The sequence below is a fragment of the Mangifera indica genome, unplaced genomic scaffold (genome assembly GCF_011075055.1).
Source record: "Mangifera indica cultivar Alphonso unplaced genomic scaffold, CATAS_Mindica_2.1 Un_0086, whole genome shotgun sequence".
NCBI lineage: Eukaryota > Viridiplantae > Streptophyta > Magnoliopsida > Sapindales > Anacardiaceae > Mangifera > Mangifera indica.
Genome location: NW_025401178.1, coordinates 21218 through 42089, shown reverse-complemented (window position 1 = coordinate 42089; position 20872 = coordinate 21218). Strand labels below are relative to the sequence as shown.

General features: G+C 36.1%; 2 protein-coding genes across 3 annotated transcripts; one reads left to right on the top strand and one right to left on the bottom strand.

The window, feature by feature from the left end:
• Positions 1 to 146: 146 nt before the first annotated feature.
• Positions 147 to 9101, top strand: LOC123207542 (kanadaptin-like). The gene is made up of 12 exons (XM_044625052.1): positions 147 to 634; positions 1318 to 1403; positions 1544 to 1623; positions 2186 to 2241; positions 3616 to 3664; positions 4602 to 4748; positions 4997 to 5092; positions 6192 to 6305; positions 6458 to 6588; positions 6845 to 7089; positions 7616 to 8443; positions 8540 to 9101. Exons 1-12 carry the CDS (start codon positions 324 to 326, stop codon positions 8587 to 8589), a joined length of 2193 nt encoding a protein of 730 aa, XP_044480987.1. The 5' UTR covers positions 147 to 323; the 3' UTR covers positions 8590 to 9101.
• Positions 9102 to 9332: 231 nt separating this feature from the next.
• Positions 9333 to 20008, bottom strand: LOC123207541 (DNA-directed RNA polymerase 2, chloroplastic/mitochondrial-like). 2 transcript variants are annotated; one of them, XR_006500375.1, is made up of 20 exons: positions 18890 to 20008; positions 18390 to 18605; positions 18160 to 18293; positions 18004 to 18070; positions 17819 to 17877; positions 17330 to 17447; positions 17072 to 17185; positions 16823 to 16954; positions 16319 to 16735; positions 16032 to 16082; positions 15880 to 15950; positions 15025 to 15109; positions 14363 to 14515; positions 14150 to 14224; positions 11220 to 11309; positions 11077 to 11124; positions 10653 to 10767; positions 10469 to 10572; positions 9717 to 10024; positions 9333 to 9541 (listed from the first exon to the last, which is right to left on the bottom strand). XR_006500375.1 is itself a non-coding variant. In XM_044625051.1 (19 exons), the coding sequence occupies exons 1-19, from the start codon at positions 19796 to 19798 to the stop codon at positions 9914 to 9916; spliced, it is 3069 nt and encodes a 1022-aa protein (XP_044480986.1). In that variant the 5' UTR covers positions 19799 to 20008; the 3' UTR covers positions 9333 to 9913. The 2 variants fall into 2 exon arrangements, 1 of the variants encoding a protein (XP_044480986.1); XM_044625051.1 differs by having other exon boundaries at positions 9333 to 10024.
• Between the last annotated feature and the right edge of the window lie 864 nt (positions 20009 to 20872).

Genomic DNA, 20872 nt, shown 5'->3' with positions numbered 1-20872 from the left:
AATAATAGTTAATATAACTTTATTATAATATTTCGATGAAATAATATAAATATTCTTTTACATTAAAATTAATTGTAGCTTCAATGAAAATGGTTTTTCAACTTAAAAGGTGTAATAGGATATTCTATCAAACCTTGTGTGGAAAAAATATTTCACCAACTTTTTCAATCCCATTTTACGTACGTGGCCAGCCCCTTCAATATCAGACCCGACCCGCCGGATCGCCGCCTCTGTAAAATTGCTATCACCATCAGCCATAAGTAAATTTGCTAGCACTGTATCACCTCTCTATCGCAAAATTCTTCGTTCAATTTTTTGATACAATGACGGCAACCACCATGCCTCCTCCACCGTCCAAACCCGCCGCCGAAGAACCCGGCACCTCGTCAACATCAACATCAACAACGACGACGACGACAACGATAGCCCCTATGGCCCCACCCCCTCCCAAGAACCCTAACCCTGAAGCGAGTTCTGAAAACCCCTCAGTGGATACTAAAGAACAAGACAAATCAAATTCCGTTACTCAGCATGGCTCCGTGCCCTACAAGATTCCTGAATGGAGTGGACCTCCCTGTCATAATTTCTACTTCGAGGTCCTCAAGGATGGCTTCATTGTTGATCAATTCGACGTGTAAGTTTATTTTCTTTTTATTAAACTAATGAAACGATGATTCTTTATCTACTGGCCGTGAATAGTTATGTAGCTCGTTCTTGTTACTTATTTGATGTTGAATGTTATAATACGAATTAGACAATATCAATTTAACATTTTTGTCCTAAAACTGTTGAGTTTAGTCACAATGTTGAAGTGAAGAAATATGAAGCTGTGTGTTCGAATAATTTGATGCACAGCATTGCGAATCAATTGAACTAAGTGAAGAAAGAATGAGGGAAGAATTCCAGAAAAGGTAGAACAGAGAAACAGGGGGAAAAATTCTTTAGGCGCCAAAACTCACTTTCATTCATTTCCTCTCCATTTTATTTACAATGCAAAATCATGAAACGGTGTCGCACATGTCTCCAGCTATTACATTCCAAATTACATCCAAAGAAAACAACAATATATCCTGTAACTCTCAACAATCTCAAACGATGATGCCGTATTATTTAAGTAACTCTGCTCCTTTATTCCTACAGCTAACGGCCTTCTGTGCCAACTCCACTTCCTCTCTTCATCTATCATCTGCTGCAATTCTGTTCCAGCTTGTTGTTCAAACTGCATCATAATTCTTGTTCCCATTAACATTGCCAGCATTTGCGTTAAAAATTGCAGTTTCCTTGATTGTTGATGTGTATGATGTTATTAATATTCAGGTGCAAGAAGGGGGCTTACATGTTTGGACGTGTGGACCTCTGTGATTTTGTTCTTGAGCACCCTACCATTTCTCGCTTTCATGCAGGTAGATATTTTTTACTCTGATTTTCTTCTTTGCTACGCATCATTTCAGGCTTTCTTACCCAATAATATATTTCTAAGCTGGCTTCCTTTGGTTAATTATACTGTTCTTCTAACTTAGTCTCTTGTTCCTAAATTTATCAGTTATTCAGTTTAAGAGAAGTGGAGAAGCATATCTGTATGATGTTGGCAGTACTCATGGTACTTTTATTAACAAGTATCAGGTATCGAAATGCCATTTGTTTTTACTTATTGTTTTGTTTATAGATTTTGTCTAATTGTATTGCTTTTTTCAAATGGTTAGAGATAGGCAAATCTTTCTACTTTTTAATTGAATGCTTTAATTCAATTTTCTCAGTTGGTTGCAATGCAATTATTTTTCAGTTACCCACTCCAAGTTGTGTGTGAAAAACATACCATAGGAATTGAAAAGAAATTTTAACGTTGCCTTGCCCTTATAATTTTACTTTAGTGATTTGAATTAGAATTTTCAAACCATGGCAACTACATAACTCTTTTGAGATTTCACAAATTTTAGCATTCTGTTATTTCACATTGAAATATATGCACACAAATTGTATCAGAATGATATCTTACCCTTTTTATCAAGTTCATGTTTGTTTGATACTATCTTAGTCTATCTAAATAGTCTTTCCTGTGAAACTCATTTATGCCTTTTTCTAATAGGAATGCTGGTCAACTTGTAATACTTTTTCTTTGTTTTTAACAAGTGTTATACAATAATCCTGTTTTTTTTCGTGTCCTTTAATTTTCCAACATTCACAGGTGCAGAAAAGGGTTTATGTGGACCTACGTGTTGGTGATGTCATTCGTTTTGGCCAGTGAGTGAAATCTAACATGACTACAATGACTTTGTGATATCATTCCTTCTCTATGTTTTTAGATGCTCCTTATTCAGATTTTGTGTTGCAGTTGATTAGTGTGATTTTCAGACGCCAGGTATCTAAATATTATAGTAGATTATGCTTTATCTGTTAGGAATTCTGACATGTTTTGTGGGTACTAGTCCCACTAAGTAGTATCTTGATGAATCTATGGTGGTTTGCAAAGTAGCACGGAAACTTATAATGGGGTGCGTTTCCACGTTTTGGAAACGTTTCTGTTTTCAAAACTTTCTGAAACTTGTAGAAAACGTTTCGGGTCATTTCAAAATTTTTGAAAAATTTTGAAACACATTTCTTTTAGAAGAAAAATTGTGAAATCGATTAAACATATATCTTTTGTATTTTCAAAACGAAAATGTCTTTAAATCTCATATTGAATTCATCTCCTCTCTATTCTTCAATGTGTTACTCATCTATTCCCCAACATATCATATAGATTGGTGTATATTGTTGTTTTTTTCTTAAATATTTATGTGTGTTTGTTCAAGAACAATTTACAATAGGTTCTATAATTTTATTTTATAGTATTATTTTTCTTCATTTTTTTTTTATTATTTATTTTTATATTATATAAGTTTATATATCTTTGTTATAAAAAATTTAGTATTTATAAAAAAATCCTTATATTTTTCATATTTATAAGTTTTCCCACGTTTCTGTTTCCTATATTTAAAAAAAAAAACGTTTCTACATTTCCGTTTCCGCGTTTCTCCGTTTCCGTTTCCGTTTCTGTGCTACATGGGTGGTTTGACTATGGCAATAGTGTTGCCGTTATACTTGTGAAGCTAGTAGCTTCCTTACAAGCTCCTTAGAAGCAGCTACTTGCAAACAGGTCATAAAGAATTCTATAATAACATCTTAAAACAGCTTAAACTTCAAATGTGAATTTGATTCTGCATCAAGTTACGATTGAGAGCCAATTGCACTGATTTTCTATCAAAAACTATTTGGGTGATCTATAACGCTGAAACAGGACTTGGAAATTTTGACAAGCCTTGTTTTTTTCCCTAACATTATTTGTCTGCAAAGTTGACCATTTAGCAGTTTCAATTTCCCCTTTGTGAATGGTGTTATTTTATCTATTCTTTGTTATCACTACATTAGACTTGTGGTAATTGTCCAGCTTAGATGCATTGTTGTCATGCTGTGTGATGTCAACATATTTTACTACTCGACTAGGCTATCTGTTGTATGTTAAATATTTTGAAATGGAAAAAATTGTGGATATAACCAGTAAATGCTCATGATTTTCCTAATTACATGATTAACAAGTGTAGATGTTTTTTATTGTTTATGATTATTCTTTCACAGGTCATCTCGATTATACATTTTTCAGGGACCATCTGACTTGATGCCACCAGTAAGGCTTCTTTGACGATATATGTTTTATCATTATTTGTCAGTTTGACATGATATAAGATCCTGTTACAGATTTTACTTAACAATTGTGAAATTACTTGGTTCTGGAGTTTATTGTTTCATTTATTTTCAGTTACCTAATCTTGAGCATTTACAATTCTCCTCCTTGAATTAGAGTTCTGCATTTCCTCCTTTTCTTCTATGTATAAATGACTCAATTATATATGTGTGTGTGTGTTTTTAGTTATTTGGCAGTTGAATATGATATAATTTCCTGTTACAGATTTTACTTGTCAATTGTGAAATTACTTGGCTCTGGAGTTTATTTTTCATTTATTTTCAAGTACCCCATTTTGAGAATTTGCAAACTGCCCTCCTTATATTAGAGTTCTACATTCATTCCTTTTCTTCTAAGTATTAATCACTCGGTCGTGTGTGTGTGTGTGAGAGAGAGAGAGAGATCAATGGCACCATACTTTTTCCACAAATTGTGACACAGTTCTACTGTTTTAAGCTAGTTGACCAAGGCATATTTTGCAAATAAGATGGAATTTAACATACATAATTAATGCACCTGAAAAATTTTATATATTACACGCATTCTCAGCCATTGGAAGTATCTTGATCTCATGGTCTACAACTTGTGTTATAATTTACATAAAGGATGTGATATCATTGATCCTAGACCATATACAGAGAAAGAATTTGATCATTAGATGTTTTGAGCTGTTCTATCAACATTGTATAGATCTTCTTGTGATCCTTTAGATGGATCTTAACTTTTGTGGATAGAATATGTTGGTGTTACTTTTGGCTGAGGTTACTGATAAATTTCTGTGTTTGTGATCTCATAATAATAATAAATTAAAAAAAAAATTCATGCTTAAACTTGCATGTATTTTGATTGCTATATTGTATTACCTGGTTTTCTGTTGTAGGAAAAGGACTTGAAAATAATTAGAGAATCTAAGATCCGACAAGAGTTGTTAGATCAAGAGAATTCACTTCAACGAGCAAGAGTGGATGCATCTCTTGCTGATGGTATTTCATGGGGCATGGGAGAAGATGCTGTTGAAGAAGCTGAGGTTTTTCTTTAATTTAATATAATTTTGGATGAGAATGCTTATCCATACATTCTAATAAATTTCAAATCTAAGTTTCCTGAAAAGTTTTAGACTGACTACAAATTCTAGTCTGAAGTTCAGAAACTTTTACATCGATTGCCCCTTATATTCTGTATATTACTGATTCAAAGTTTGGATTCTTTTGATGTGAAATACAGAATGTGCTTTTATTGTCAGTCTTTCCTACTCATTTACCTTTGCATTTCTAGGATGATATTGATGAAGTAACTTGGCAAACTTATAAAGGACAGCTTACAGAGAAGCAGGAAAAAACCCGTGAGAAAGTAACAAAGAGGATTGGAAAGGCAAGTGATTATATCTTTATTATACTTCCTTTCTAGCAATAAAATGTCTAAAACAACTTCTGGCTGTAACTTTGGTGGCGTTGTTTCGATTTTTTTCCTTAAACATCAATGTTTTAGCCATTGTTCTTTTTTAAGTGAAGACTTGGATTGCCACACATTTAACTTTATCCTTTCCTCTAATATTTCTGTTATGCAAAGTGCTCAATTAGCAGCTGGTTACTTGAAATTAACCAGGACAATTGAGAGCTTCAATTGAAAAAGAAAAGAAAGTGGGGGAGTGGGGGGTTGCCAAGGTTGCATTTGATGAAGGTTTAAACCTCTAAATAAGGAGGGTATGGTACTCTTAATTTGAGTGATGGATAAGAGTTAAGAAACACTATAAAGATAAAAAAGTGAGTGAGAAGTAGGAAAGTTGTTCCTCATAGCCGGATCTTTCAAGAAACTACAATTCATAATACAATCTAAGTAGTGAGGAAGTAGTTGTTTGAACAATTTAAGACTTTTTAATTCCTAGGGGAATTTGGAGGTGTTTTTGCTTGCAATTTGGTTTTCTGCAAAATTAACTAGTGCTTGATATATTTCTTCTCATTCTTCTTTCTTTGCTTAACTTTCATTTCTGTCATGTTTTTCTCCTTGATAGTATTTATCATTATTGTGGTCCTATTATAAGGAAGAAGATATATAGTTTTGAGCATTCCTCACATTTGTACAGAAATCCCACCCATGTTGTTGTGTTGCATGAATACCTTTTTGATAATAGTTGTATTCTACTGTTGAGTGATACAAACGATTATAGTTCAGTTTATTGTTGGGTTGCCAGTTGCCACTATCATTATAAGCTGGAAATGGCAGCATGGTTTTTCTCCTGTTATGCAATGCATACCAACCATGCCATATTTTATTGTGATTTGCAGTATCCGTTAGTTAGGATTTTATAATAGCTTTTGTTAATTAATCAAACTTATATCAGTACTTCATCAACAGCATAGTGAAATGCGGCTTAATAGCCATTAAACTTTGAACTTGTGGTTTTCTTGTGTTTTCTATTTCGGATTATTGCTCCTGCTTGTTTGCTTATGCACTGCATTTTTAACTACAGATAGCTCATATGAAGAGAGAAATAGATCAAATTCGTGCTAAAGATATTGCTCAAGGTGGGTTAACACAGGGCCAACAAACTCAGATTGCTAGGAATGAACAAAGAATAACACAGGTGGGGGTCTTTGTAAATGAATTGTTATCTGGCCCCAGTCATATTAAAAGTCTGGTTGTTTTTGGGGCCAGTTCTCTTTTTTTTTTTTTTTTCCTTTTTTACTCTCTCCTATCTTCTTTCTTTTTTTCCTTTTGACATGAAAGTTTTTATAGCTCATGGAAGAACTTGAAAACTTGGAAGAGACATTAAACGATAGTATACGTGAAAGTATTGGTGCGCGATCTGGAAAGATATCTCGTGGCAAGAAAATGGGAGATGCAGAAGATGATGAAGAGTATTTGAGGTAATTTTTTATCAGAATTTTTTTCTCTTTGAGTGGCAAATTTCAATGATTTTAGCATGAATGAAAATGCGTACTGTGACTGCATCTCCTCACAAATTTCAATGAAAATGCATAGTGTGCTTAGTTATTAAATGAGAGGCTGAATTTTGGCTTTCTTAAAGTTGTGAAAGGATATAACTATGCTATTTCTTAGAGAGATCATGATTATTTGTGCTGAAGTAATACCACTCATTTTTTAATGCTTGTCATTGCCCAGTGATGATGATGATGAATTCTATGACCGGACAAAGAAGCGGGCGCCCATTCGGAAATCTGGTGAAAACCAATCAGTTGAAACTGCTGATACTCTTCTTGACAAGAGAGATGCAATCATGAAAGAAATGGAAGACAAGAAAGTGTTGCTTGAGAAAGAGAAGAACAAAATGGCATCAGAAACTTCAGTAGAAACTGAATCTGGAGATGCACTTGATGCCTTCATGTCTGGACTTTCATCTCAGCTAGGTGGGAATTTTACACCTGATAAAACCGCTAGACATATGGTTATGCTTGATTTTTAATAATTCATATATAAAATTTCATTCAGCATCTTGAATTTTTTGTCCCTTTATGGTTGCATAAGTTGTCTGTGCCTGTTATTATTTGAACACAATTGTTCTTGGGTAAGCGGATATGGCAGTAAGGGTATGTAGTATAATGAGATGTAATGTTATCATATAAGGTACCTTTCTTTTTGTAATTTGTTTATTCAAATATGCAGACTATAGTATTGGTAAGTTATCTATAATCATATAAAAGTGTGTCATGAGTTACCCACACTAATGATCCAAATTTCAAATTCTTTAATTTGCACCTGGTTGTCACCTCCTGTTCATAGACTAAATGCCAACTGTTGGTAATCCATTTTATGTTTTCATTTCAGTTTCTTTATGGATGGTGTATTTTTTTTCCCTTTTCAGTTTATGCTCAGCTAATTCTTTGTAAAAGAAACTTACTATATTGTTGCTGATTTTCCATATTTTGCCATCAGTGCTTGATGAAACAGTACAACTTCAGAAGGAAATATCAACTCTACAATCCGAACTGGATAGGATCTTCTACTTGTTGAAAATTGCTGATCCGGCTGGAGAAGCTGCTAAAAGAAGAGATTCAAAAGCACAGGAGCCAAAACCCCTCAAATCCGAACTGCCAGTTACTTCTGTCAAGAAGAAAGCTCCGGAGGAACCCAGGGAAAGTAGATCAGGAGAATCAGTAAATGTCTCCATGCAGAAAGAGACAACTCCAGTCACTCCTGTGGAATCAAACAAGAAGCTTGAAGTTGACAAGGTTGTCAGTGATACAAATGAGGAGAAAACTGGTGCTTATACTATTGCAAAGCCTCAATGGCTTGGGGCTATAGAGGACATCGAAACACAGGAAGCCCCAAAGGAAGAGGCTACTTTAAATATTGAAGAGCCTGATCAATTTGTAGGCTACAAGGACAGACAAAAAATGCTGAGCAAATCAGATGATGCTTTGCTGAAGGTGGACTCTAGGATTGAGTCCACTACCTCTGGTCTGATTCTAAGGAAAAAGCTCCCAGTTGAGCAGCCTGAAGGTATTGAAAATAAAGCTCTTGATCAGTCAACGACTTCTTCTGTTGGAACTGAACTGAAGGCTGAGGATGCTGTGGCACTTCTATTGAAACATAAAAGAGGGTATCATGGAGAAGATGATGAGGGAAATTACAAGAGTGGAGAAATGCCGGGTGAGAATCAACCGAGAAAAGATAAGAAAAAGCCTAAACGAGTGCTTGGGCCTGAGAAGCCTGCATTTCTCAATAGCAGTTCAGACTATGAATCATGGGTGCCTCCTGAAGGTAAATTCCTTCATTTCTGTATTTCATGTCTATATCAGCAAAATTGATTATTTGTTATTTTCTCATGATTTTATGATTTTCATGTTCATCATATAGGACAATCCGGAGATGGACGAACTGCACTTAATGAGCGATATGGGTACTGAATTGAGATGCTTGTAGTGCATGACTTCCGGTTTAATAAACTTCACTGAAGGGGCACCAAAAAACTTTACCGTGAGACAGTTGAGTCTAGGTCTATAAGATGCAACAACTGAAATTAAGTTGAAGAGGTATCATTAGTAATTTTTTGCTTCTAGGTGATACTCTGAAGATTATGCCATTAATGTCATTGATCAAGTTGAATTAGTAAAAATTTTGAGAGATCATGTATATTTTATTTTCTGTAACCCAAAATTGACTGATAGTTATGGGAAGTAATTGTAAAAAGATTATGTACAAAACTTAGGTTCTACATTAAGGCAACTTGAGCCTAACAGTGTATGCTCAACCACGGATTGTAATTTTTTCTGTCGGTTTGGTAGATTCTCTTCAATATTAAAGTGCACTAATGGTTCAGACAAGTTGTATATTTTATTTTTAGCTTCATTCTGTCTATGTATGCCAATGTTTTGTACTAGAAAACAACTTTTTAAGTAGTAGATGAAAATCTTTATGATGATCAGATGTTACTAAGTTTGAATTGGAGGTCAAGGATGAACAGTTAAATGGGTTGAGTCGTATATTATGTGATGCCATGTTGATAACCATTTAGGGGCTCAGTTTCAGTCCAGTTAGGAGGTATCGTAATTGAACCCAAGCTGCAGCAATATCAGCTGAGTGCAAAAGAGAGAGTTGGGAATGGGAGAAGGCTAAAAATTTGTGCATCACACAATAGAATATGCATGTCTGATCTTAATATTTCTTTCTTATTCATTTGTATGGCATGATCATTGGGACTTGGATGAATTGAGTTACAATTGTAAATAACAATATCATTACAGATTGCAATCAAACTGCATTTTTTACGGCAGCAATTTTTTCCTAACAGCCTGCAGCAGCATTTAACAGAGCAATCATCATCCCACACTCGCAACCGTCTACGTCCCCCAAGTGAATCTGTAAAATCAACTGTGAAGACCCTTCAAGTAACATAAAATTTCAACTCTGAGCTTTTGATCAGAAGACTCATTCAATGTATCAGCTCTACACTTCTACCACAACTGAATGCATGAATGCGCTCTATAGGGGCATCACAAGATCTGAGTTTAGGACCAAGTGAAGCTATACATACCATATGGTGATCCTGTTGATGCTTTTCTCCATATATATACAGGCGTGTGCTGCAAGTCTCCAAGAATTGTCATGTTTTCTGACACAGACAAGTTTCCTTCACCATGCCGAATCACATGCTACATGTCAGTCATAAAATTGATCTTCTGAAGCATGGGCTTGCTTGCATATCAGGAAAAGGGAGGCTCTTATAAGAAGTCAATTGAAGAAATAAGGAGACTCTAAAACTTCACGTAGATCAAAATCTCCCCTCGCAGGTAAATGGGGAAAAGACAATGTTGGGAACGATTGTTGAAAGCTCTCCAATAACTGTGCACAAAACAAACAACAATTTACATCACCACTCTATTAGAAGATAGAATACAATATCCATATTCCTTCTGTTCCTTTTTTCTTTTATTTATTTATTTATTTTTTTTGGGGTTGTTTACAAGGTTATTGATATTACCATATCTTATATCACATCTACTTTGCTTTGAAACAATGATTAATCAAAGAAATGTAGGTAATGTTGGGTTATCAAAAGCCATAATGAAAATGCATAAGTATTCTATCTTTTACCATTTAAAAAAAAAAAAAAAAAGACCAGCTGGAAGTGCAGATGCATCACTTTAGAGTTGATTACATCGACAAACTAGAAGAAAAGTTTGGATATATCCCTATCTAAATTAAAACTTGTTTATGATAATATCTGATAATGGAAAAATTTTCTGTTTATATTATTCATGAACATTTAGACATGACAATACTTACATTCTCTAGTATCGGTTTTTCATAAAGTTCAACAAACTTTTCTCGAAGAATCGTGTTCATTTCATCAACATCACATGCATGTGTCCAATATGAGTCATGAACCCCTGTAATCATATACAAGTACACAATAATAAGAAATATTGAATTTAAGTAGCTAAACGGCAGAAAATACAATGAAAAGCACCTGCAAAATTTAAGCCTGCATTTCTGCAGGCAACGGCAGTCATCATCATATGAGAACCATCTAGGGAGTGGACAAAATTTGGAGGGAAAGCTGTCCTTTGTCGCTTGACCATGACCTATAGAAGAAAAAGAACCACATTGTTTGAGATTCGGCTAAAATATTAAATGAATCCTAGTAACTGATGAATCAAATTACACTATAGAATAGCATGCTTCTCATTGGTAATGCTAAGATCCAAGAATAGAACAGCTCGTTGCAGAAGCATGTTATCAGAGAATTTCCCAATTAGATGTGCTAGGCATGGAAGACGGACACCACTAAACAATATCTAGAAAGCAAAATAAACAATTCTAACAAAAAAAGAAAGCAAAACAAAATTTGTTTCATGGTTACTGAAAATAAAACAGACAACAAAGGCACATACCTGATCAGTTTCACGTTGTAGAGTTAAAATCTGAAGGGAAGTTTTGACCTGAATCAAATTTATAAATAAGGTAATTGACTGAACATGTTTTTAAAGTCTTCACAAAGCTGATTAGAATATTGCTGATAGTATCTAATACTTACTAGATGCCTTCCTAATTTCCGGTAAGGCTGCACAACAGGAAGGCCAAGTGGAGTTGTCCACCTTACTGGCTCATTTTCAGATGCAATAACCTGTAACAATTAAAGATGTGTAATCTGATAGACTTCTCAAGGTCTATACTAAAGGAAGGAAAGGAGCACACGAAGGTGAAAACTGTGTGACGAGTAAAACGGTTATAGAAGGCCACGTGGCAGCAAGAGAGGAGAGGAGAGAGTAGAATGATTTGGCAGCCATAATAGGAGCAGGGAAAAGTGCTGAAGAGGGAGGGAAAAAAGGAGAATTCTGGGTAGCTTAGGCTAGGAAGGTTACCAGAACCTCAGATGGTCAGTTTTATTTACCTGAGAAATGGAACTGTGGAGAGAGCTCTTATTGTAGTTGAGTGAGGTTTACTATTGTTTCCAGCTTGAAAAGATATTGAATTGTTAGTGTGTGACATTGGTTGTGAATTGGTTTTGTTTGCTGCTGTGTTTGGAGAATTTTGCAGGTTTATCAGTGGGATTCTATCAAAGTAGTATCAGAGCAAGGCTTAAAATAGGTTATAGTTGGAACAAGGATGGAATCACAAGTAAAGAAGGCTGGGAAGGATTTATCGGAAGAGACTCCGTTGAGCTGTTGATATTATTTGTTGAGGATGTTAAATCACACTAGGTGAAAGAGGCTCACACGAAAGCGATGGAAGTAGATGGTACAACTCAAGTGGCTGAAACTTATCTGCACAGGTAGTCGTTTAAGGCGATCAATCTCTAACTAAATTAGAAGTCTAGGCTAGGAGTCTGGTGAAGACAATGAAGGGAAGTGTATTGGGTAAGAGTTAACAACAATTTTAGTGTCATCAATCGAGAAACAAGGGACAATCAGCAGGGAGTTAGTGGTCATGTTGGATGAATTTAAGGGACAGTTTAAGGCACCAACCAAGCTTCCAACCAAGAAAGCGCAAGATAATACAATTAGATTAGTTGAGGGAGCTCAATCTCCAAACATACAACCCTACCACTACCTCCATTTTCAAAATACAGAGGTGGAGGGGATTGTTGGAGAAATTTTGTGGCAGGGATCATTAAGCCTAGCATAAGTCCCTTTCTTAACCCTATCTTATCAGTAAGGAAAAAGGATGGTTGATGAAGGTTTTGCGTAGATTATCAGGTATTGAATATGCTGAGCATACCAAATGAGTTTCCAATTTCACATTTCTTTTCAAACTAGACCCTCAAATTTGGTTATCACCAAATCCAGATGCAAGATAAAGATATAAAGAAAACAACATTTTGGATGCATGAAGACCATTTTGAGTTCTTAGTGATATGGTTTGGCCTGTCAAATACACTAAACACTTTTCAATCCTTGATGAATGAAATTTTCTTTCACCAATTACAGAAATTCATTCTAGTGTTCTCCAATGATATATTTGTATACAACAAGGATTGGGATTCTGTTAGGATTGAGACTCATTTAGAGCAATTGAGAATGATGCAAAGCATATTAAGGGATAACCATCTATTCATCAACAGTATTATTTTGGTCAAAATCAATTAGAATATAGGGCATGTCATCTCAGTTGAGGGTGTGGCAGCCGATTCAACCAAAGCAAAGAGTACGGCCAAGTAGTTTTGTTTGAGAAATATTAAAAAAAATTGAGGGGATTCTTGGAGCTTACCAAATACTACCGAGGGTTTGTAAAAGGATATGGGAAGGTCTTTGAACCTTTAACTCATTTGCTGAAGAAAGATGCTTTTAGTGGTCAAAAGAAACACATAAAGCATTCATTGCCTTAAGTGAGCTTTATTATTATTGGCACCCATTTTGGCTTTACTTGATTTTACCAAGACTTTTATGCCAGAAATGGACGCTCTGGGGACTAGTTTAGGGGTTGTCCTCATGCAAGATGGCCGCCCTATCGCTTATTTCAACCGTGCGCTTTTGGACAGAGCCCATATTAAATCAGTTTATGAATATGAGTTAATGGCTATTGTCCTCATGGTTCAGAAGTGGCACCATTATTTGATTGGAAAACATTTCATTATCTGCATGAATCAAAAAAGCTTACATTTTTTAATGGAGCAAAGGGTTGGGGGCTAATCAACAAAACTAGGTTTATGAAACTTTTGGGATTTGATTTTGAGAAAATCAACTAGGGCGTTAAAATAAGGTAGCTGACACCTTGTCTTAGCAACCAATTGAGTCGAGTGAACTCTTGTCATTATCAAAGGTGAGGGTAAAAGGTATTGAGGCCATCAAAGGTGAAATTACTAAGGATAAGTGCTTGAAGAAAATTACCAATGACTTATCATTGGATCCCACCAATCATCCAGGGTATATGCTAAAACATGACACTTTATAAAAGAATTTAGTCTTAATTCCTCAATTTTTGTTTGAATTCCATAGTTCTCCCCCCATAAAAAGATTCTAACAATTTTATTTTGGGGAGGACCGAAGAGTTCTGTAAGGGATTTTGTGCTTGGGAGTGCAGTTTGTCAATGCACACAAAGGTGAAAATTGTGTGCAGGTTAAAACAGTTATAGAAGGCCATGTGGCAATAAGAGATGAGAAGTAGAGTGATTTCACAACTATAATTTGAGCTGGGAAAAATTGTGAAAGGGGAGGAAAAAAAAGAGAGTTTTAGGTATCTTAAGGCAAGATGGCTAGAGTTTTGTTTAAATGAGAAATGGAAGTGTGTGAAGAGAGGTGTAATTGTAATTGAGTGAGGTTTACTGTTATTTCCAGCTTGAAGAATGAGACTTAGTTTCTTCTTGAATCATTTGTGTTTTGTGACATTGGTTGTGGATTGGTTCTGTTTGATGCTATGTTTGGAGAATTTTGTCAGTTTACCAGTGGGATTTTAACATAATCATAGTGACTACTTAGCATATTTTAGACAAGTGTGATATAAACATTAAAAAGAAAAAAGACAAACCTTAGCACATTCACCAAGCCAGTTCATGATACCACGTGCAGCCTCAAACATCTCTCCTAAAGCAGTTAAAGTTACCTGTTCAAGGAGAAAAATGCAATCTTGCCATTAAAGATAAAATCCTTACAAGAACAGACACTCATGGGATTTCCAAGAGCAAGCAATTGAAATTTGAGGAATGAAAGGAAAGTAGAACAGAATGAGTACTTGTCTTACCTTTGCAGCATAACAAGAAGCACCAAAAGCCTGTGTTTCATCTGCAATTGCACCTCGTTCTTTCAGCCTTTTCTTGATTTGATCACGAGCACCAATGTAAGTCACACCATATACTGATGTCATCACTGTTTGCTTTACTAGTTTCCTATCCACCTAGATGATTTCCAGCCATCAAAATCAATTATCATTGACAAGACAAAATCACAAACCAAAACAGGCAAATGCATTTGCTATGGCTTATCCATAGTTCAAAAGAGTGTTTTAATATAAATTTCCTTTTTTTTCTTTCTTCTTTTCAGTTCTTACTATGTTGTTTCATTATGAACAAAAGAAGTTTACAGGTGCCGACATAACTTGTTTAACATTCAAGGCAAACTTTTCCGATAAGCCTCTTTTGGATAACCGATACTATACAGAAATTTAACTTTATACTTTCTTTAAATAATAATTTACATAGAATTAAAGAAACCACATCAAATGGACTGTAAATGGCAGTGTACACTCCCAAATAACCAATTCTCTCATGAATTAGTGCATATAGTCTACCATGTATCTACCAAATAATATACACGGTTATCAACTAGTTTAATTTCATCTAAATTCTATATCCATTTGATGATACCATTCTAATTTGAAAAAAAAAAAAAAAGATAGCTTAAAACCTGGCTAACTAAGATCTTTGCATGCAAAGCATCAGGAAATATTGCAGGATCCTTTTGGGCATCTCTCCGCACAATATCCAATACCCTGCAAAGCAAATATGACCTCTTATCATTATATAGCTCCTTGACAGACTTAATCAATAATTTAACAGGTATTGCTGTACCATAAATATTAGATATAAGATGAAAATATCTTTACAGATATTAAGCAGAATCTACAATTAAACAAAAATAACAGTAATTAAGCGCAGATGTCAGTTTAAAATGTTAGACTTATCAGGCATATACAATTAATTGTCAGTTTTTCTGGTTTTCAAGAACTTGATATCAAATTGCAACACCTGCTATTATAATAAGATCTTGTGTAACAAAGATATATAATGTCAAACAAGTTCATGGCCAGACTTCTCCCTACTTTAACTCTACAGGTGTTCAGAATAAACTAATGAAGAGTTAGCATCACACTATGGTCATCAAAAACTAAGTATGGGAGCATGCTCATTGCAGCTACTAGTTCTACATTTTTCCCAATTTTTTTCCAGAATGAAAAGCTTCCTCTATTCTGTCAGGAAATGGTATGAAATTCCAGAGTTCAGGACCTCCTTTATCAAATTAAAAGTTAACTTCTGTCACTAAAACTATATTCTTTATATTTTCAAATTTCAGATAAACCTATACTTATAGATTGTTTCAACAAAAGCACAGTTATTTATGGTTACATATTTTCTTCCTTCTTGAAAGACAGTGGCACTGGGAGAAGCAATTTAAATACTCATTTGAATCTCACTATTTCAACAAAATAAAGAAAGCAGTGACCTGAAGGATTCCTTTTTCATAAAGAGAAAAACAGCCTACCTAGCGGCTATTCCTGAGTAAACATCCGCAGGCTTCTCTCCTGCAACCAGGTTGACAGCGGCTGCTCCCAACTGAAAAGAGAATTTCCAATCAGAAAATAGTATGTAGATAAAAACTTTAATTCTAACTTCCAAATGCAGAAAAACCACAACCTTGTCTCTTCCAAGTGCAGCATAATGCTGTAAACCATTGCAAGAACCATCCTAGAGAAAACAAGGAGGGAAAAAACATTTCAGCTCTACAACCATAATAATATACCAGATTCCAACCAGAGGGTGACCAAAAATACAGATAGAGATGAGGTACTGAATCACTGATATCATAAAGGAAAAAGCAACAGAACAGATGATTAATTTGATAGTCACCAATAAAAATCCATAACATTCACATGAAAAACCCTATATATAACACAATTCCAGGGACATAATGAAATGGATACCTGATGAACAGGAATATGTGATATAAATGTCTCTGTGGAAGAGCTTCTTAAAGCTTCAGCAAGATTCATGCAAACAGCCAAGCACTGAAAAGGATCTTCTGCCTTTAACCACCAACGTTTTCCTTCCAGTGGTCTGTCTGCAGAATCAAATATATCATCCAAGTGGTTCTCAGTAAAAGCCAATCGACCTTCATGAGATAATTTGTCCACACCATTAGCATAAAGATTAGCTAGGTGTATCTTCAACCAGCGTAAGCCAGACTTGCCAAGAGGACGTCCCTCTGCAAACTCCAAAATACCTCGACACAGATCTGAACCAAGATGATTTAAGTATGGATGCATGGGGTATGCACGCCCTCGAAAATCAAGATTGTGTGGGTAATAAAAACCTTCCTCATCTTTCATTCTCCGTGCTACCTGTTCCCCAGTTGTAAAAAGTTCCCATAAATCCTAGGAGGAAATGTTTTTGAATATTTTACCAAAGATCAAGGGACATGATCTTACTGAAAGTTTAAGTTCCGTGTCACATCGCTGAGAATGTCTCTCCCTGTTCTCTTTCTTCACATTTCTGACCTTCCACTTCCATTTCCTAAGCAGTGCTTCATCTTCAGTATCTGGCTCCTCTGGTAAAGGAATCTGCCAAGCGGAAGTTAGCAGCTATGAATCAATCAAACTGGATCTCATAGAAGATACTGAACAGGAAAAATTGAAAAGTCAAGAAGACAAAGGATAAAACTAACAGAGTTAACTCACATCATTACGATCCACCAAATCAGCAAGACGGCCTCCACCACTCCATACTCTATCTACAATACTAAGGACCTTCTTATTTATCCTCCATTTGGTATTTCCGAGTGTATTTAAGGCCTGAACAGATTATTTAGACAAATGATTAAGATTAAGCATTCTTTTAAAGCAGAGGGACTCCCATAGCTAAGTATAGTAGATTTTTCAGATCAAAGAGAAAAAATATAAATTCAATCATACAGGAATTCTAAATATTTTTCAAACCTCAAAAACTGGTTCTAGTTGTTTCCTGGGGGCCCTTTTAACCGCCTCACGTTGTTGTCGAACTCCATGTACTCGCATGACATAGGATGGCAAAAACAAGTGTGCTCCTTTGTCATAACTGCAAAGAACATTAATATAGGGTAGCAAATAAAGGGTTGACCATGCAAGCTTTTAAAATTAGCCTGACAAGCTGTTTATAAATATATCTAAAAGGCATGGTGAACCTTTGAAAGCCATGGTTGACCCCAATTATGAAGATCAATACTGGATTTCCAAGTTATTCAGTTTCTGTCTCTGTATTATTAATTTATGTCTGGCCATTAGAAGTAAGATTCAGTGTCAATTGAACAAGCCTTTAGGTTTATTTAAGGAGAATTAGTCTCAAAGCTTGGTAAAGTTTTTATAAAGTCTACACGAAATGCAAAATGTTCCATGGTAAGATAAGAGAAAAGTTAGCAAAACTAGCAACGTGAATTTAAGCTTCCATACCCTGTCCATTTGACTGGAGGCACCAGCATTGGCATATAAGGTATCACCATATATCTTGCCTGTTGAAGAAACAACATTTATAGTTCCTCATGCATGAAAAACTGAATGCAAAGAGAAATATTTGAAGACAAGCAACTCCAATATCTCCAAAATAATGAACTACAATAATGCAAGGATTCACTCACAGTTTTCTCCAGCCCTTTGAAAACTAGAGGGTCACATTCAATAACACCATATCTTCTGCTAGTGGCCCTGTTCAAAGGAAAGCCAAAAACACTGGTTTGAGGTGATTAACAAGAAAAATATATCTGTCAGAGTGACAGTGAGGAATGACTACTCACTTGTTTTCTTTTACCACAGTTCTTACTGTATGCACAAATGCAGGTCGAATATCAGGTGGGATATCAGCTAACTGATTAACTGGAGGCTGTATATAAGCTGTTTGCATCAGCAATTCAATCAGGCGGCTTCCAACCTGGAAAATACAAGACCAAACACCACATATTTAAAAAAAAGAAATAATCATATAGAACACAAACTCATACTAGACATTGTAAGAGAGCATGGAGACCTTAGCCTTCACATCAAGAGCCCATGGTTTAAAATCATCTTGTTCCTTCACTATCTGCCTCACTGCAGGAAGCTTTTGTTTCTTAATCAAATCTGTGACCTTTTTTCTCAACTTCTCCTGTTCTGTAATAGCAGCGTCAGATTCTTCTCCTGCAGCTTTACTATTTTTATTACCTTTTTTCCTTTTTGTTTTATCCAAAAACTTATGAATTCTAACCTGAACCATCAAGGAAATAATGCTGCATCAGCACTCGGTTTAAAAGAAAAAGAGGAGGTGGATGGCATGACGTTGCACTGCGTAGGCTCACAATGGCATGCCCAAAATACAATGCATTACATTGACACCCGGCTAGGAAATATTAACTTTCACCAGGTAACATTCATGCCTATGTTTACATTGGCCTACTAAAAATCATATGCTTAATCATACTCAAAACAAATGTAACAAAGCATTCAAGTCTAGATTGTCAGTTATTGAATATAACACTGAATCTCACCCACCTCCTGCTCAATGGCATCACCAATCATGCAAGCAGCCTGCACAACCCGAGCTTGTCCACGTTCACCTCCAGTCATCAAAACCCCTATTAACTTATGCATTGTAATAACCGCCATCATATCAGCTGGCAACTGAACAAAATATGGTGCATATGCTGCCCTATTTTTCCCTATTCTAAAATGCTCTTGCTCCATAACAATAGCATCCCTCATAGGTTCAAACCATCCCAGAAAAAGTGACTTCATATATGGCAAATTTGGTGCAAGTTTTTGCTCACACATATCCCTCAAAAGCTCCTTATATTCTTTGGCTGCTTGTTCCCACGCCTCAGTTTCAATTTTCACTTGCCTTCGCTTAAGCTTTTGATACTTTGTAGACCCCATTCCTTTCTCAAATTTTTTACTTTGAGTGTTCACTCCCTCTTTATGCTCTTCCTTCTTCATTTCTTGCAACAACTCCTGAATTTCGTCAACAACTGACACATCTTCTTCAATGTCAGTTGAAGAAACAGCCTCAGCTACACTGGTATACCCTCTTAAACACAATACATTACCCCAATTATCATTTTTAAAAAATCCAAGACGTGGCCTACCCGAATAATCCTCATTACTAAGAATCTCACCAATTGGACGAGAACCCAGTCCATGAGTTCCGCCAGAAACCAACTGCAAGCATCCAAATTTGCACTTTTCACGAAAATTTGAGTCTTGAGAAAACCCCAGAAAGCTGTAAGGACGTGAAAAGGGCTTTTTACAATTAAGGGGAGAAGATCTCAAAATTACTCGTCTAGCTACGTTTCTCAACATAACTGGGGAAATACTTTCCGGGCTTTGAAAAAGAAGCTCCGGTTTGTTGCTTTGACAAAGACTCAAGATGTGGGCAGAGAATACGGAGGTTTTGGTATTGGACATCAATTGATAAGTAAAAATTGCTCAACGAAAATGAATGATGGAATGTAAGTTGAAAACGAATAATTTGGAGATGAAATGAAATGGCTTTGTAATGGAAATGAATTCATAGAGCAGAAGAGGAAGTAGCCGCCTTAAAGTTAGAACCCTGCTTAAACCTCGTGGTTTTTATGCGTATCCTTCTATCCATCATCCGTTGTTCGGAATTGTCCTTATGTGTTTAAAAAGAAGGCCAAACGACTATTTCCCACCCAAGGTTTAGCGTTTTCTCAAATGTCCCCCCTTTAACTATGGAAACACCAAACACCCACCCATGGCCGGTTAGATTTAACCAAACCCTAACGGTGGTAGGGGTAAAATCGTCATTTTTGCTATAATATTAAAAATAAACTAAAATAGAATCTAATTTTGCCCCCTAAACTTTAAAAACTAAAATTTTCCCCCAGCCTAAGTTTTAAAAAATCGCAGTTTCACCCTAGGGTTTGGTTTTGAAATCTTCGGTGACCGTTCCGGCTCCGTTGCCGACGGTCTCTCCCTCCCGAAGCAGCCTCTCCTTCTGACGAATGCTTTCCTCCCATTTGGAGGCTCGATCGGCGTCGAAAACGGGAAGAGAGACGAAGAACTTCATCGGGGAAGACAAAGTTCTTCGTCTCCCCAGACGAAGACGAAGCCGTCGTCTTCGTCTGGGAAGACGATCGTCCTCCCACTGGGAAGACAATCGTCTTCCCAGACGAAGACGACGACTTCGTCTTCGTCTGGGGAGACGAAGACGACGGCTTCGTCTTCGTCTAGAGAGACGAAGAACTTCGTCTTCCCCGACGAAGTTCTTCGTCCCTCTTCCCGTTTCCGACGCCGATCGAGCCTCCAAATGGGAGGAATGCATTCGCCGAAAGGAGAGACTGCTTCGGGAGGGAGAGACCGTCGGCAACGGAGCCGGAACGGTCACCGGAGATTTCAAAACCAAACCCTAGGGTGAAATTACGATTTTTTAAAACTTAGGCTGGGGGAAAATTTTAGTTTTTAAAGTTTAGGGGGGCAAAAAGAGATAAAAATGTTAGGCGTTAGGGTTTGGTTAAA